This window comes from Musa acuminata, chromosome BXJ2-8 (genome assembly GCF_036884655.1).
Source record: "Musa acuminata AAA Group cultivar baxijiao chromosome BXJ2-8, Cavendish_Baxijiao_AAA, whole genome shotgun sequence".
NCBI classification, from domain to species: domain Eukaryota; kingdom Viridiplantae; phylum Streptophyta; class Magnoliopsida; order Zingiberales; family Musaceae; genus Musa; species Musa acuminata.
This window is the reverse complement of record NC_088345.1, coordinates 47,640,554-47,657,635: the sequence shown is the minus strand read 5'-3', so window position 1 is coordinate 47,657,635 and position 17,082 is coordinate 47,640,554. Positions and strand designations below refer to the sequence as shown.

The following is a 17,082-nucleotide window of genomic DNA, read 5'->3' as shown; positions in this document are numbered from 1 at the left end:
CCGATTTACGTCTAAACGCAGATTCGGAAAGCTCTGAACTTAGAAACTCGTTCGTAAAAGCGCAGAAGGCAGTAGCTATTTAGGAGGTTTGCAATAAAGATAAAATGCTCAAAGTAAATGCAAACCGAGATTTAGAGTGGTTCGGTCAATCTTGACCTACTCCACTTTTGGCTTCCTCCACCGACGAGGTCACCGACGTCAACTAGAGGCCTTCCTTCAATAGGCGAAGGCCAACCGCCCGTTTACAGTTTCACTCCTTTTGACGGGCTTAGGAGACAACCCTTACAGAAATTTTCTCTCCTCTCTTTACAACTCAAAACTTTGAAGAACAGAGGGAGGAGAATTTTTGGCCTTTACAATAATTTTGAACTCTAAGAATCACATAGAAAGATCAAGATTTCGAGTGTTAGTTCATGCCCTTTCAATGCTGAATGGGTGGGGTATTTATAGGCCCCAACCCAGTTCAAATTTGGAGCTCAAAACTATCAATTCCCGGAATTCCGGGATCAGGCGGTTGCACCTCCTGACTGGAGCGGTTGCACCGCCTAGCAGAGCTCGAAGACTGAGCCTCTGGGCGATGCCACCTCCTGTCAGGGGCGGTTGCACCTCCTGCCAGAGCTCGAAGACTGAGCTCAGGCGGTGCAACCTCCTGACTGAGGCGATTGCACCGCTTGGTAGAGCTCGAAGATCGAGCTCAGGCGGTGCCACCTCTTGTCAGGGGAGGTTGCACCGCCCAGTCTCACTCGGAGACTGAGCCCAGGCGGTGCCACCTCCTGGCTGGGGCGGTTGCATCGCCCAGTCTCACTCGGAGACTTAGCCTAGGCGGTGCTACCTCCTGGCCTGGGCGGTTGCACCTCCCACAGCAATCAGGGTCCGAATGGGTTGATCCATTCGGCCCAATTTGGGATTTTTAGGGGCCCAATTGCCCCAAGATTAAGTTAATGGGATCACCTCCCATTTCCAACTTAATCATTGTGCTAACTATGATATTTTCTAAGACGTTTACTGCAACTTGCTCCGGTGTGTCAATCGCTTCTTCCGGCGAGCTTCCGGCGAACTTCCGTCGATCATCCGATGAACCCTCGGTGATGCTCCTGCGGACTTCTGGCAAACTCCTAGACTTGCGACAATCCACTTGATGAGTTCCGACGAGCTTCTTTGACAAGCTTATGGACTTCTCGGATTTGTTCCCGCAGAACCTTCGACGACTGTCCGAACTTCCGTCGAACTCTCGAACTCCCAACGTGATCATTGTCTTGACTCCGGCGCAACTCCTACTGCATGTCTTACTTTCATCGTAGTTAATCCTGCACATGTAAACAAAACTTCGATCGAGACAATTAATCCTAAGCAATTAACCAAGTTGTCCGGCATATCATTGGTCCCTCGACACTTCGTCCGATTCTTCGGCGCATCGTCCTTTCCTGCGGCCTATTGCCCAATCGACCAGTTGGCTCCGCAACTCCAATATCCTTGGCACAATACCTGCTCTTCTTGGCCCGATGCCCGAGTCCACGGCCCGAAGCCTTCTATCGATACGTCGACCGATCCACCGGCCCGACGTCCAATCTTCTGACATGTTCCTCCGGCACAACATGATTTTCCTGCTTTAATTGTCTCATCCTGATCGAGGCATCCTGTGTCACTCAAAACGCAGATTAAATCATAAACATATATCAAGTAGTTTCATCATCAAAATACGAGATTCAACAATTAGGTGATAGTAATAAAGTGAAGCATTCTAACATCTCAAACATTTAAGCTTATATTTGACCAAATGGTTTATTCGATGTAATTTAGAAGGATGATCGGAATTAACCTCTCAAATTAATCCATCTCTTTTTGCTAACCATATCTGCTAAAGATTGAAATGGAAGAAAGAAAATATAATATACATATATATATGTGGATGGAGATTATGTTAACAAATCTAATCCTCTCTTTAATGGAAACTCGCACTTTAAATCCCTTCCCAATCTCTCAACCACCATCCGACGGCTCTGATTTCCCCATCACGTCTCACTCCCCCTCTCCTTTCCGAAAGAAACGGCGATGCAACCCAGAAGAAAGAAGCAAACACAACACCAGCAGAGTGTAACGCATAGGAACCATTGGAGAGATCGGCGAGGCGACGAGATTTATTGCCGCGAACGAAGGATTCCTCCTCCTCTTCTTCTTCTCTCGATCTCCCGTCACTGTTTCCTTCTCTAAAGGGCCGCCCTTTAGGACTCGAGCGAGGGGGGCGTCAACAGGGTGTTGCCAGCTGTGGATTACTTGATCTACCAATCCGTTCGGGGTTTGTTTCGCTCGAACTCTGCGTCTCTTTAGCTTTCCCGATCCAAAAATCCCTTTTTTGTTCGAAAAATCCCGTCTTTGGATTCGGCCTTCTCGATAGTTGGTTCCTTTCCGGATCTCTACGAGTGCCATTTCGGTTTCTTGTTGATAGCTTTCTTTGCTTGGGGTCGGAATTGATGTGTTCTGCGCTTCCTTTCTCTCCCGTTTCAGCTGGGTTTCAGGTTTGTGGTGTGGGCTTTTGGATTTCGGGAACCGAGAGATCGAGAAGAAGAAGCTTCTTGCCGTCGATCGACAGTGGGTTATCTGTTTGATGAGCTCAATGGTTTGTAGTGTCTTTTTCTGATGCTTCTGTGATCTGTTGCGCAGGGATGGGAGCTCGTCTCGTGGAAGGTGGAAGCTATTGCGACACCGAGGACGCTGCGCTGGGAGCGGATAACAGCCTTGGAAATCGAGTCGAGTGCGCCGAAGAACCCGGCAAAGCCGTGGCTCAGGAGGTGGCGTCGTCTCGCTGTGGTGATGACGAGGAATCTGTGTCGGAGGCTGGAGCGGCCGCCGCTGAGGACGACGGCAGCTCGAGGCGTCGTCATGCGACATGCCCGGAGTGCGGGAAGAGCTTCCCCTCGGACAAGTCACTGTTCGGCCACCTGAGGTGCCACCCGGAGAGGGATTACAGGGGAGTGAACCCGCCGCCCGAGGCGAGGAGGAAGTCCGGCGCTTCTCCGGCGGCCAAGAGGCCGAGTGCGAAGCGAGGCCGACAACGGAAGGCCGTGACCGCTGATCCCGAAGCCATTACGGCTGCTAGAATCCTGCTGCACCTGGCTGATGCAGAGCACAGGGACGCTCGTTCTGACGACACAGTTGAAGATGAACCGCTATCGAGCTACAAGCAGATGATCAAGAGGAGGAAGACGGAGCAGGTGGTGCTGGCGAACGAGCCCGGTACGTCTGATCGTGGCCGTAGGTACCGATGCAGTGTGTGTTCCAAGACATTCTCTTCTCACCAAGCGCTGGGAGGACACCGAGCAAGCCACAATAAGAGCAGGAGTCATCATCATCCCGAAGAAGAAGAAGAAGAAAAAGAAGAAGAACAAGAAGAAGCCGCAGCAGCAACGACGACGAGCAACCACAAGAGGGAGCAGCAAGAGGCCGAAGCTGATAAGGGAGGAAGCCATGGACTGTTGGACTTCGATCTCAATGAGGCACCGAGGCTGGGAGAAGAAGAAAGCTAGTGTCGGAAGTCTGTGACTTCCCCCATCGTTCTCAGAGTTGGCAGCTACAGGATTTGCATGCATGCATGCAGCAATATGTTATCAGGTTGTAGATGACATCAATGAAACCTCCATCTCATTTGCTCATAATCTTTCATCACATAGGACAATGGCACTGTTCTTCCTATCTGACAAGATGAATTGATGGATGAAATTTGGGTTATAAATCATGCTAATCATTATCTTATGAACTTTTATTGTTGTTCTATACTGGTGTTTTATGAGCTTGTATTCCTCTCTGGTATGCTTTGTGACTTCTTGTGTAGAATATACTTGAAAAATAATATGCATTGAATTGTCATATAAGATATACATTATACTTGGAACATTGGTTTGGTAATGATGTATTAAAACAATTTATAACAAGGTTTTTGGATCAAATCTCTTCTTCATCGCTTACGATTTACATAAAAAAAAATAAATCATCATATAAGTTGTAAGGGGTTAAAAAAAATCTTTTAATTGAAATTTTAGAAACATGACAATAAAAAAACCAGAAAAAATGGGAAAGATTCATGAGAATTATCTCTACAAATAACTTTTGAGAATACACATCAATTTCTTGAGAAGTTTCCATTGAAATAATTTCTTATAATTAAAATGTTGGGAAAATGAATATGTAGAAAAAGTGAGAGATAATAAAAAGGAAAACTGAGGACATTATGGAAATTATGTCTATGTTAAGAGTCTAAGAGAGCATAATTTTGAAAGAATGCCATTAATTTCTTGATAAGAAAGAATTTTATGGTTATTAGTCTTTTGTCATAATATAATAGTGGTTTATTTATGTGTACTTATGAAATGAAGCATTATACATAGGGAAAGTAAAGCTGATTGATTTATTAGTTTAATCTCACATGCAAGAGGAAAACTATGTTGATTTATATAACTCAATGGATAAATCAAGTTGCTGAATTAATTGGATTATCATATGATTAATTTATATTTTTAATATTTAGAAGTGTTAATTCAAATTAAATATATATAAAAATATTTTTACAGACAATAAACATGAATGATTTTGTTAAGTAGAATACAATAAATCACCAAATAAACTAATTGATACATTAAAAAATGCATAAAACTATTTATTTGGCATCACCCACTTCAACTTCCAAAGCAACGGCCAACTTCCCCAACGACTACTCACTGGCAGGCGATGGAGAGCGAGTAATAATAAAGGGCCTACCCAGCGATTAACCCCGTCGCCCACCCATCGGGCCCCACCGGATCAGCAAGTGACAGTGAGAGATTACTTCTCGTTCTCGTGTAGATCTACTGGTCGGGTGTAAAACGGGGGAGGAGCGATGAAGGGGCGTGGTTGTACACACTTTTCGGCCTCGGCTACCTCAACTGGTCCTCCGGCGGCGGCGGTGGCGGAAGGATCCCGATACCGATCCCCTGGCTCCAGCCGAGGATGGGGTTCGTGGGCCGGAACGGTACCCGGTTCGTCGACATCCGCGACGGGTCGCCGGTGTACGTCAACGGGTGGAACTCCTACTGGCTGATGTCGTCCGACTCCGGCGATCGCTTGGTGGAGATGCTCCGGCGCGGGCGGTCGATGGGGATGTCGGCGTGCCGGACCTGGGCGTTCAGTGACGGCGGCGCCAACGCGCTCCAGATTTTCCCCCGGCCGCTTCGACGAGCGGATCTTCCAGGTTCTCGATTTGTGGCTCTTCTGTATCTGCTCTTAACGCTTGATCTCTCTTGATCTGTTGTCTTGTTCTCTAAAGTTTGAACCTTTGAGTGGAATGTGGGACTTCAGATTGGGGGAAACAAGTTCCCAATTGGAAACCATTTATTGGTTCTTGAATGATGGCGGTGGGCGATACGAATAGTAACCTGCGATGGTAAATTGCAGAGGAGAATAGAAAAAGTGATTAATTTTTAGGAAAGTAGAAATTTGGATTTAATTTTGAGAAATTAAAATATCAGCTTCCTTGCATATGATTTGGGCTGAATTCATATTATCTGCTTGTTGCTTAAAAGGTGATACTTGAGCTATCTGAGATTAGCTCAACCTTTAGGGTTTTGGTTACCTGCCTAGTGTTTAATTCAATACATGAATGGCAAATGCACATTAGATGATACTTGGGAGGAGATGAGCAAAATTCGGTTGAAGTTAAAAACTGGATGCTCGCGACCCTTTTACGACTTCAACCCCGATCGAAGAACCTAAACTCGGATGGGTTGTTATTTTCTTAAACATGGATGATATGATTTTATTTCCCTTTTTAGTTTTCTTTGTAAATCTTTTGACTAAAATCCTTTTTTTTCTCAAATGAGTATGAGGAAAAACTAAAAGTATCTGATGTTTTTTTAATATGAGAAAGAACATGTTCTATTATTCTTCCCTTCATTAGTTCCATTTTTCATTCTTCTGAACCCTTTCTTTCTTGTCTGGGGTTTTTGTAAAGAATAAGCTTAATTTATTTCTGATAGAGTGCAATTGTGGTTGGGTTTTGAGTCTTCTTATCTGATTATAAGATACAAACTAACTGATATCTTACCATGTTATCTTCATGCACATAGAATTTTGTCATGAGAAGCAACATCATTACGGTGGACACAAACAGTTAGATCAAGGAAAGAAGCAATCAATACTATTAGAGTGTCTGAAAGATGCTGCTCTTATTTGATACTTCTCTCTAATTGTTTACCATCATAGCTAATGATGCTTATGAAGTATACTTCTATTCATAGGAAAATAAGCAAATTTGGAATTAATTAGTGGGGTTTCTGATAATTAGATTCTTTACTAGAAATATGAAATATTACTTGTTTCTTTACCATCATCAGCATATAAGTCTGTAGACATGCTATTATTCAGTCATATCAGCTTATGCCTTTTGTTAAATTTTGAAAAGATGGTGTTTATCATAAACTCCATTTGGTCTCAGGCACTTGATTTTGTCATATATGAAGCTAGGAGGCATCACATCAGGTTAATTCTGTCTTGTAAATAATCTCAATGCATTTGAGGGAAAAGCTCAGTATGTCATGTGGGCACAAGCTGCTGGTGTTAATGTGTCAGCTTCCACAGATTCATTTTTCTCACATCCAACCATCAAGGGATATCATAAGGATTATGTCTTGGAAGTATGCTGGTGACTTTAATGATTACAGTTGTAGCATATATGTCTTGGAGTAACATTTGAATAAGATGCTAAGTTCCTTTGTTGTGCACTAAGTGCATCGTGCAGGGGTGCTACGTAACACTCCTATTTATGCTGGTGCAAACATGCAACAAATAATTGGAAAATGAATCATGGTGTTCAAATAGGCATGATGATAAGTTATATTCTACCGCACAACGTAACTTTTCATGTCTACTCTCATTGGATCCCAACTTTTTTCTGGAGGCATGTGATTTTGTTGATCGATCCTGTTGTGTTCATTCAGGACGAGTCTAACCTGCTAGTGTTAGTTTATATTGGAAAAACAAAAACTGTAATTTGGAAACCCTTTTTTCAATAGGCAGGCTAATGAAACATTCTTCTCATAAAGGTAAAGTTTTCAATATACTGTCACAAGGCTATCTCTTGTGATTGTTATGGGATATGATGAGAGATACTATGCGAACTGTGAGAAATCATGAGTGGACTGTGGTTGAGATCTTGTTTAAGGTGGCTGTTCAACATGGCTAGGGATTTTTAAAGACTTTTCGCTGGAATGTAACTTCATATTGTTGCAAAAATATGCTACTAGGCCTTTTTTTATCACAGATCAAATTCATTCTTTCATAGTTTAGTTTGTTTTGTGGACATCTGTGTCATTTTTCACTTATATTTTGTATTCTTTTCTTCTTCATTAAACAAAACTTACCTTTTAATATCTCAGCCATAAAAGAAAAAAAATGAAAGAAAAAGGTGGTCGATGATTTATAAATGCTATCTACTAGAGTGTCATAAATATGATGATCTGAATAACAGCTTCTTAGGTACAGTTCATCTGTTCTGCTTTTCTGCTCTGTGCATGCAGGCAATCATAACAAGAAAGAACTCATATAGTGGAGTCAGATATTCTGATGAGCTTGCAATATTTGCTTGGGAGCTTATAAACGAGTCTCGATGTGAATCCAATTCATCTGGTCGTCTTCTTTAGGTAATTCAACAACCTGCAACCTTTTTGTCTACCAAGTTGTTTTCTCCCACCTCCTGCCCACCAGTATCTAAATTTCTCAAAGGAGAAAGGCACATGAAAACTAACGGCTTGTCTAACTTCATCAAGCACTTCTAACAGGCTTGGACTGCCGAAATGGCATCCTATATAAAGAGTCTGGATGGGAAACATCTCATCACAGTTGGGCTTGAAGGATTTTATGGACTTCGAAGAACAGAACGGTTAAGGGTGAATCCAGGGGCTTGGGCAGCCTGACTTGGTTCTGACTTTATACAGAACTCAGTAGCCAAGAACATTGATTTTGCTTCGGAACATGCATATCCAGATAGCTGGTCAGTAACCTTCTTGATTTAATTCAATTATTTGATGCTTGCTATTTTGCATATTAGTATTGAGGACATCATCACCTTCTCCTGTAGGATTCCAAAGGCAAGCCTGGAAGATAAAGTCAAGTATCTGTCAATTTGGGTTGATTCTCATGTCAATGATAGTGAGCATGTGCTGAAGAAACCAGTCCTCTTCGCAGAGGTTGGCTCCCAATTGCATGTCAAGAGAAATGGGACATATGACAGAAATATACTACTGAAAATAGTTTATGATAAAGTGTAGGATCAGTTTTCACTAATAGTTTATGATAAATGGGACATATGACAGCAATTGATGGTTGAAGGGGTGCTGAGATTTCAGGATCAGTTTTCACTAATAGCAAGTGAGCATCCATCCACATATGATCTGATATTACAACTATCCTGTCGATTAAGAAATTTTCTTATGAAGAAAGAAAAAACAAGTGAAGTTGAGGAGACCTGCTTGGAACTGCCACCCTGAGTCATTCCAGTGGATGATCAAAGACTTCAATCAAAGAAGAAGTGGTTGTGGAGACAAGCAACGAGATTGATATTTGTTGATTGAGATAAAATGAGGTTGATGCTTGCTGAGTGTGAGCTACCACAAAAAGAATTGGAAAGGGAGATTAATCCGACTGTTCAGCGAAAATGTTCAAGATGAAGAACAGAACGAATTAGTACATTATGTACAAAGTATATATGACGATTTGTTCCACACTGAAAGAATAATTTGTACCAACAAAAAGTTAATTCATGATCATCTGTAATTATTTCCTTCAAAAGAAAAACAGATTGCTCCATTTTTATGTCAAAAAGAAAGGTCATTATTTGGTACGACATATTCTAGGACATCCTTTTTCATTGCTGTTTTTGCTATATTAAATGTAAACAAAGTGCCGATGTGTAATGTCTCGATAATTGGATTAAATAGTTTCAATAGAATAGTTATCTTAGAGAAAACTTGAAATTATGTAGAGGTGATGCAAGAGACAAATGTGACGAGCTCTGACTAAATGTAAGTTGGTTGATTAGGTTTGTCATCACTGTTTGATGTCTCAGTGAGCCAAATGACTCAAGCACCAGATTGGCATGTAAACACAAACCTAATGAAATGGGTGCTCAAATCTAGATCTATTTCCAATTCATATCATTTTTGGTTTTTCCTGTCAAAGATTTAGAGAGGAAAACCACTCTGCTGGTTACAGCACCTGTTTCGACATTGAATGGTTCATAAGCCCCCAAGAATGAGTTCCACAAGAAACAGTCTCCTCTGTTGACATCTATATTTGTTTTGTGAACTATCAATCCTGTTCTCCATCATTAACCAGCAACCAAAGGCTCATAAACATAATTACAAGTTACAAAAAGGCGTATATCATGACTATATAGGTGGAAACAAACCGATGAAAGGAACAGACATGATGCAGTACTCTGTGCAACTCAAGTAGGATTAGGGATCAAGAAAACTTAATGTAAGTCAGTACAAACTATTAGAGACTGTAGAAAAGCAGGTTTTAATCTACTGGTTATGTTTGAGATAACACTGACCGATTACAGCTTTTCCTATATTAGCAGGTTGTGAAAGAAAGGATTTTTGAGCATCTGCGAGCATATGTGGTGTACAATTTGTCGAAAAGAAAACAGACTTAAATACAAACAACCAAGATGAGATGATTACAATTTGGAACAGTTTGAGAAATAAGGATATCTTACTTCTACCAATATACATCGGTTTTACGACTTCTTGATTCAATCATGGAACGCCCAACCAGAGAAGTCTTATATCCTAGAAGTGATCATTGGGGTAGAGTTCCGAAGGTATGCAGCTGCTGCAGCTACTCCACTTCCAAGCTTGACTGGGTATCCTACATCCTTGAGTACCATTTCCACACCACTCAGGCAACCCAGCAATTGCAGCTGCAGAACTCAAACAAGGATGGTTAGCAGAACAGAATAGCAATTGGCAGCATTTACCTACTTTTAGAACATTTCTTGTATGGAATTGTTTTACTCATGAGCAAGATAATTAATTACATAGTGGATTTAAGCAAACAAATGGTAAAGCACATTGGAAACATGCATCTAATCCCAGGTGCTGATTTTGTTAAGCCATAATCCACTTAATCTACATGGATTAAAATGGAATGCCTGGCAACAAATTGAAAGGAAAGAATTAGCTAAGATGTCAAATACACATTTTTCTTAATCTAATTTCAATCAAAATCAAGTTTTATTCTATTTAGACAAAAAAAGAAAGTACATGCTAAAGACATGTTCACATTCATGATTTTGTGATTGCAGAATGTTCTGGGAGAAGGAATACTAAAGGACTGATGATTTTTTTGGCACATAAATTTGTGAGTCCTACAACCATAAGACAAATAGAATATAATTCTGCAAGTACACAAGCTTGACAATGGCACCTGAACAAAACAAAATCATAAAGTACAAGCACACAGATATATTTTAAAGAGTTTTCTAGGTGTTGTAGTCAAAAGAAGTAAAACAATTAATACAAGAAGATACAGAGAAAGATTTAATTATAGAAACTACAGATAAAAATTTAAATATTTTTAGTTTAATTAAGGATATATAACCAATTACAAAACTCAATGCCGGCAAAAGATTACGACTTTATTGTTGTTTTTGTAAGTACAAAGAAATACATCTTGCACAAGTGGAGATGTTGAATCTACAAAAATAAACTATGAAATTACTATAAACTGAAAGATCAGGGAGAAACATAACAAGGAAAATTTAACACTATACTCATAATTGGTGTTTATATTAGGAAAAGAAAAACAAATGCATCATATTTCTTAAACGAAGTAGCTTTATCTAAATTTGTTAGGGAAAAAAAAAAGGTAATCACACCAACTCTCATAGTTTGCTCAAACAAGGAAGGAAGAAATCCATACCTCATTAAGGTTGCCTAAATGTCCTATTCTGAACACCTTTCCTGCAACTTTATTCAGTCCCAGCCCTAAGCTTAAATTGTATCTTGTCCATGCTCTCTTCACAACATCAGCACTATTGATATAAGGTGGCACTACCACAGCAGTGACAGTATCACTGAACCATTCCTCCCTTTGTGTGCAGTTCTTCAGCCCCCAAGCCTCCACAGCAAGTCTGCACATTTATCTTCTCTCAACAACAATGTAGATGTGGAATTCTTGTATGAGAATTCCTTGCTATTCTTCTTGCTACATAGAGGAAGACGAGGATTGATACACATCAACTTAGAGTTTACCTTGTCGCCTTTCCGAGACGGCTATGCCTTGCAATCACATTGTCAAGACCCTCCTCGAAAAGAAGATCCAAAGCAGTTCTAAGGCCATATAGGAGTTGGATGGAGGGTGTGTAGGGCCAATAAGTTCCCAATTTGTAGAACTTCAAGTAGTCATTCCAGTCGAAGAACACTCTTACTGATTTGGCCGTCTTAGCAGCTTCCATGGCTTTAGGACTTGCACACACGATGCCCATCCCAGTAGGCATGGAAAGAGCTTTCTGTGATCCTGTCAAGGCAACATCAACTCCCCATTCATCCATTCGGAAGTCAAGAGCACATATGGATGAAACCCCATCCACCAGCAGCAATGCGGGATGCCTGTACTCATCTGCCAAATTATAATCATATGGTCAACACATCGAGCATGATAAGGGAATTAGGAGAAGAATATGATACAGAGAAGCACACTAAGAACAATTGCCAACATCATGTTCTAAGATTGTGTGCTGATGACAAAAAACAAACACAAAAATATAAGGAAGAAAATTAAGGAAGATTCAATGGAGATACTTATTCATATGAATTGGGATGTGATGCACATTTACATTCTGCACACTTATCACAGTAATTTCATCGAATAGATTAGATGCGTACCGAGCAATTTCCTGACGGCCGCCAGATCACTGGTGACTCCGGTTGCGGTCTCATTGTGAACGATGCAAACAGCCTTGATGGTATGAGACCGGTCAGCTTCCAGCTTCGATGCCAAGGCATCAAGATCGGCACCTCGCCCCCAGTCGCTCTCTATGACATCAACCCTGAAGTTGAGGCGTTGTTGCTGATCGATCCAGAGGAGGCTGAACTGGCCGATGAGGAAAGAGACAATCCGATCACCAGGCGAGAGAGTGTTGGTGAGGGCACTTTCCCAGGCACCAGTACCTAATCCAAGAACTCGATGTTAGAAAGAAGCTGATGCGGTAACGGCGAAGTAGTACAAGTGGAGGGATGGATGGATGGACGATGCTGTGCCTGTTGTTGGGATCAAGAAGGGGGTGCCGCTTGTTGTCTTGAAGATCTTCTTGACGTCCTCGAGAAGGGTCTTTGTGAGGGCAGGGATGGCAGGGGAGCGGTAGTCCTCGTTGTTCCTGTTCATTGCTCGAATCACTGGCTCGGGGATGTTGACCGGCCCCGGAACAAAGAGGTGGTTCTTCCCTGGTCCATAGACGAAGTCCATGGTGACGAAGGGTACTGCTCACCTGAGAGAACACAAGGATGGTTAGCCGTGTGAAATTTCCTGTGTTTCAGTGATGCATGGGCAGTGCATGCAGACATGCAAGCGCTTATACTTCTTCTTCTTCCTCCTCCTCTTTTCACTGTCTTTTCTGACCCTCCGTCGTCGCCGTCGTCGTCGAAGAGATCGTAATAAATCTTTTATATTCTACCACAGCTTCATACTATAAAAAACATCTCTTTCCTCTATCATTGTAGACACCTAAGAAATTTCTTATTCGATAAGAAGGAAGAGTAGAAGAAGTTGTAGCCCCATTTTGCATGCATGGTGTTCGCAGTGCAAAACGAAGGAGAAATTTAGAACCAAACCCAGAGACTTTTGGAGTTCTATGCACATATAAAACATGTCTATGTTATGAGAGAGAGAGAGAGAGAGAGAGAGAGAGAGAGAGAGAGAGAGAGAGAGAGGGATGTACCCTTCTACTACTGCTTCAAGCGCCGGAGGAGGAGGAGGAGGAGGAGTGGCCAGGAGAAGAAGCAGCGGTTTGTATGTGAAGACGAGGAAGGGCGAGGGGGGATGCGTAGGAGATGATGGATAAGAGGATTCCTGCGGTGGTCATCATTTGAAGGAGGACAGCCACAGCTTCGAATCTTTGTTCTTCACTGAGACAAAAAGTAGAGGAAGAAGTAGACAGAGATCAAAATGATGCGTTCGTGCGTACGTGAGCGAATGGATAACGAGCAGCCTGAAAGCCACACACCACCCCTCGCACAGGACATCCGTCCACGTATACCCTGCAGGTATCTGAAGAAGAAGAAGAAGAAGACGACGAGGGCAGAGAGAATCTATCACTATCTTCGATGATGTGATCATACACGATCGAGAGAGTTTGGGTCTAATTGAACTCTTTCGATGTGACTTGGTTTCGGTCAATCAAACCTAAGGTTTGACTTTGGCTCAGTTCATAGTTGAACTGATCTTTTGTTGAGTTCATAATAATAATAGGGTGCATTTCTTTTCTCAATCATTTATAGAGAACAACTTGATTCTTTTGTTCCTCAACCTCTGCTTGAGCTTATCCACCTTCCTACACATGAAAACCAGGCAGCATCAATCATAATTATTCTACCAAGATTAATGTCTTTTAGTGTGACCATCAATCATAATTGCATGTGACTTGTGATCAGGTTGGTGATAAACACAATGATCTGTTGGTGTTCTTCCAGCTAAGGTTTTCTTTTCCTTGCTTGCACACCTACCAGCTAAGGATTATTAACAAACTAAATAAATTGTTCCTACATAAAGATGTTTTTACTAATGATGATCATAAGAGTAATATAGAAGTACTTGTCATCTTTGTTGAGGTGCACCAGAGACTATTTTTGCTTCCAAAAAAAGCTTCCAATGGCACAAATCATTCCCTAAGAGGGTGTCAAATGAAAGCAGTCTTAAAAGAAAGAAGCCTTCTTGGCTGTTGCAGAGTGTCCGGTTCTCATGCACATGCCTGCACGTAAAAAGGAGAAGACCAACCCTACCTTACAGCACATATCCACCGCATGCTGCCCTTAAACAACGGGAAGGCCACAAAACCTTCTTCCAGCCTCTCCGACTGCCCATCCATCCCAACCATTCCCGCACCCTATAAATCCCTCCTCAGGCATGTGAACGACACCAAGAAGAAGGAGCGGCAGCTGCCACGAGATCAGAATAAGCCTCTCTTTCTCGCCACCAGCAATGGAGATGAGAAAGATCGCCTGCGCCGTCCTCGTCGTGGCCGCCTCTGCCGCCGGCGCCCTTGCGGCCGACGCCCCGGCTCCTTCCCCCACCAGCTCGTCCTTCGCGGCCACCCCCGCCGTCGGCGCCGCCATCGGGGCCTCCCTCCTCTCCTTCTTCGCCTTCTACTTGCAGTGACCCCACAGGGAGGAGGACGGAAGGGCAGCCATCGTTGCTTGCGATCCATTTCACGTTGCATTTGTGCTTTGTTTCTTCTGTGAGTGTCATCAGCTCCTGTCTGCCTTCTTTCTTTCTACGTGGTTTCGAAAGAGAGGTCGGATGGGATTGCTTGGAGTTGATATGTGAATCGCATGCAGTACTAAATCTACAATTCTTTCGTGGCTAAAGCTCATTTATTTGTGTTTTCTATAATAACATTATTTGTTGATCAAGAGATTATAAATGACACAATAATGTTCTGATGTTGATGAACCAAAAAAATAATGAAATTAAGCTATGACATACTATCTTGATATCAATACTGAGATAATAAATCATTCGATAATCGCACTAATTATTTATTATCTTTGTAATTAGTTATCTTTAGTATCTTATTTTTATATTTTTAAAAATTATATTGAGTCTTTATATTTTATATTTATGAAAATAAAATATTAAAAATTTTATGTAAGATTAAAAATTAAAAGAGAAATTTTATTATAATATTAAAATTAAATAATTTACTTTGTAAATATAGATATCGAGATATTAAAGATAACTAATTATAGAAATAATACGTAATTAGTTCAGTAAAACCCAAAAATTACTCTCTCTTGTTATCTTTCTTTGAGAATAAAATAGAGTAATTAGGTCAACGGCATGGATTAGTCGGCTGTTTTCCTGTAGCATCTTTAGTAAACTTAAATAAGTTGTACTTCGGCGCGTCTGCCACCCGACAAAATCTGGTCACCGCCCATTCCCTAATTTTGAAATTTTGAAATGGGGGCGGAACTCGACAGCGCGGTGATCGTAACCCACCTCGCACAACATTTCAGCCGCAGTTTGGAGTCCGCCACATATATCGAACCCGTCTATTCTTACTTACCCAGCCGCTGGCCAATCGCCGATCTCGACGCCACCAGTTCCGGATCTTATCTCGCTCACCATCTCGGACGACGAACAAGAGGAGATCAGGGAAGAGTTAGAGGTAGAGGAAGCGAGAGATCTGAAGCAGTTTTCTTGAATGCTTTTCCTTCCATCTCTCTTACCTTTTCTGGGTCTGATTTGGTCGCTTTTGTGTTGAGTTGGGAGTTTGGAGTAAAAGGAGGAGAATCTGAAGCCTTTTTTTGGTAAGAAATAATGCTTAGCAAGCTGCTCTTTGTTCGTTAGTTTGTCTCAGGCTTTTCTCCTTGTTTGGGACTTGAAGGGGACCAAGAGAAGAAAAGGATCTTGAGAGTTATCTGTGATCGGCAGGAAAGAAGAAAGAAATAGAGAAGAATCGGAAACTAACTCGGTAAGAGTTGGGGTTTCAATGAGTGAAAGCCATTACACGTGATCTTCTCCTCTAATTCTTTGGTTTTAATGGTGGAATCTGTGTGCGGTCGCAGTGGTGGAAAGAATGGCCGAGACGAGGCAGGGGGTGAATCGGGGCAGGGAGACCACGGGAAGTGCCACCAACCTGGGGTTCTGGATCCGGAGGGCTGCTTACCTAGCGTCGAGGACGGGATCGAGATCAACGCGTGTCCAGAGTGTGGTGTTCGCCACCGACGACAAGGAGAACGTCACCCCGTCGCGGGCAGCGCGACGCCGTGGCCGGACGAGGAAGAGTCCTCTGCCCGAGTGGTATCCTCGTACGCCTCTCCGCGATATCACCGTCATCGTCAATGCTTTGGAGCGGAGAAGGATGCGTGTAAGGGCTGCTGCTACGGCCCGGCAAAGGACCTCCGACCCTGAACCAGCAGCAGTTGAGAAGGGTCTCCTCGATTCCTCTTCCATCCCTGCAGCTGCCGGCAGTTCCTCCGTTTCTGCAACGGAGCAACCACCCCAGATATGTTCGTCTTCCAACGCCTCATCTCCTAGGGAGGATCCACCCGATCAACCAACCGAATACGAGAAGAACTTGGAGATTTATATCGGTGAGATGGAGAGGCTTGTGACGGAGAACCTGAAGAGGTCGCCGATGCCGCCTGCGAAACGGGCCAAGCGCACTCTCATCTCGATGCGATGAGCGGAAGATTTCGTTTCCCCTTCTTAGCCACCACTCTCATCTGCTTAGTCTCGGGCTGCTGCTGCTGATGATGATGCTGCCAGTTTTGCGAGCATGCGTCTCTAACCCATGTAAATATGAGGCCGTCCCTCACCGCCTGCCTGAAGGGCTTCTCTTCACAGACTGTCATTCCTCAGTAGCAATATTGGATAGTGTCTTTTTAGTCTGATAGAACATGATTTCATTTCGCATGAACACTCCACAAGGAAAATTGTTCTATTTCGCATGAATGACCTGTTGTAAGCCACTAGAATTATCCCCCTTTCCCTACATAAAATCTCGGATAACGTTATTAATACTATTGCAAATGGTATCAGACATTCAAGAAACATCAAACAGGCTTAGCACAGCAAGATTGATATGATTTGGGTGGCATATTAAAGAGCCGAGATGCGTATGACTTCTTATGGTGAACGTAATGCTTCAGGGGTGACGCGACTCCAGCTCCCGAAGCCCCACTCGTGTGGGCCCCACAATGGAAGTGTTGTCTCGTGTGGGGCAACTCCATGTGGCAGAAAACGACTCGTCAGCGTCCCACCCTGGGAGACTACATCACCCCGGAAAGGTTCCAGGGGTGATTGAGGGAGTGCACCCCGAACGGGTAGCGTGGC

General features: G+C 42.6%; 3 protein-coding genes and 1 pseudogene across 4 annotated transcripts; 3 read left to right on the top strand and 1 right to left on the bottom strand.

Annotated features, from left to right (window-relative positions):
• The first annotated feature begins 2,663 nt into the window (after positions 1–2,663).
• LOC135620421 (zinc finger protein ZAT2-like) lies at positions 2,664–3,524 on the top strand. The gene has a single exon (XM_065123347.1). It carries the CDS (start codon positions 2,664–2,666, stop codon positions 3,522–3,524), a length of 861 nt encoding a protein of 286 aa, XP_064979419.1.
• Positions 3,525–4,637: 1,113 nt separating this feature from the next.
• On the top strand, positions 4,638–8,870 carry LOC103996532 (mannan endo-1,4-beta-mannosidase 6-like; annotated as a pseudogene).
• A 660-nt stretch (positions 8,871–9,530) lies between these two features.
• LOC103996370 (serine--glyoxylate aminotransferase) lies at positions 9,531–13,130 on the bottom strand. Its single transcript, XM_009417291.3, has 6 exons — positions 12,968–13,130; positions 12,291–12,517; positions 11,916–12,200; positions 11,283–11,649; positions 10,951–11,161; positions 9,531–9,949 (listed from the first exon to the last, which is right to left on the bottom strand). Exons 2-6 carry the CDS (start codon positions 12,493–12,495, stop codon positions 9,812–9,814), a joined length of 1,206 nt encoding a protein of 401 aa, XP_009415566.2. The 5' UTR covers positions 12,496–12,517; positions 12,968–13,130; the 3' UTR covers positions 9,531–9,811.
• Positions 13,131–15,249: 2,119 nt separating this feature from the next.
• On the top strand, positions 15,250–16,662 carry LOC103996371 (protein POLYCHOME-like). 2 transcript variants are annotated; one of them, XM_009417292.3, is made up of 3 exons: positions 15,250–15,554; positions 15,632–15,718; positions 15,813–16,662. In XM_009417292.3, the coding sequence occupies exon 3, from the start codon at positions 15,824–15,826 to the stop codon at positions 16,430–16,432; it is 609 nt and encodes a 202-aa protein (XP_009415567.1). In that variant the 5' UTR covers positions 15,250–15,554; positions 15,632–15,718; positions 15,813–15,823; the 3' UTR covers positions 16,433–16,662. The 2 variants fall into 2 exon arrangements, with proteins under 2 accessions (XP_009415567.1, XP_064975200.1); XM_065119128.1 differs by having other exon boundaries at positions 15,250–15,718.
• Positions 16,663–17,082: the final 420 nt, after the last annotated feature.

What these genes read in the sequence shown, in the direction of transcription:
- LOC135620421 (XM_065123347.1), top strand. Translation starts at nt 2,664, where the DNA reads ATGGGAGCTCGTCTCGTGGAAGGTGGAAGCTATTGCGACACCGAGGAC.
- LOC103996370 (XM_009417291.3), bottom strand. Translation starts at nt 12,495, where the DNA reads ATGGACTTCGTCTATGGACCAGGGAAGAACCACCTCTTTGTTCCGGGG. An exon ending in GGCCGTCAGGAAATTGCTCG is followed by an intron (nt 11,650 to 11,915) that starts GTACGCATCTAA and finishes ATAATTTGGCAG; the next exon opens with ATGAGTACAGGCATCCCGCA. An exon ending in ATTTAGGCAACCTTAATGAG is followed by an intron (nt 9,950 to 10,950) that starts GTATGGATTTCT and finishes TGAGTTCTGCAG; the next exon opens with CTGCAATTGCTGGGTTGCCT.
- LOC103996371 (XM_009417292.3), top strand. Translation starts at nt 15,824, where the DNA reads ATGGCCGAGACGAGGCAGGGGGTGAATCGGGGCAGGGAGACCACGGGA.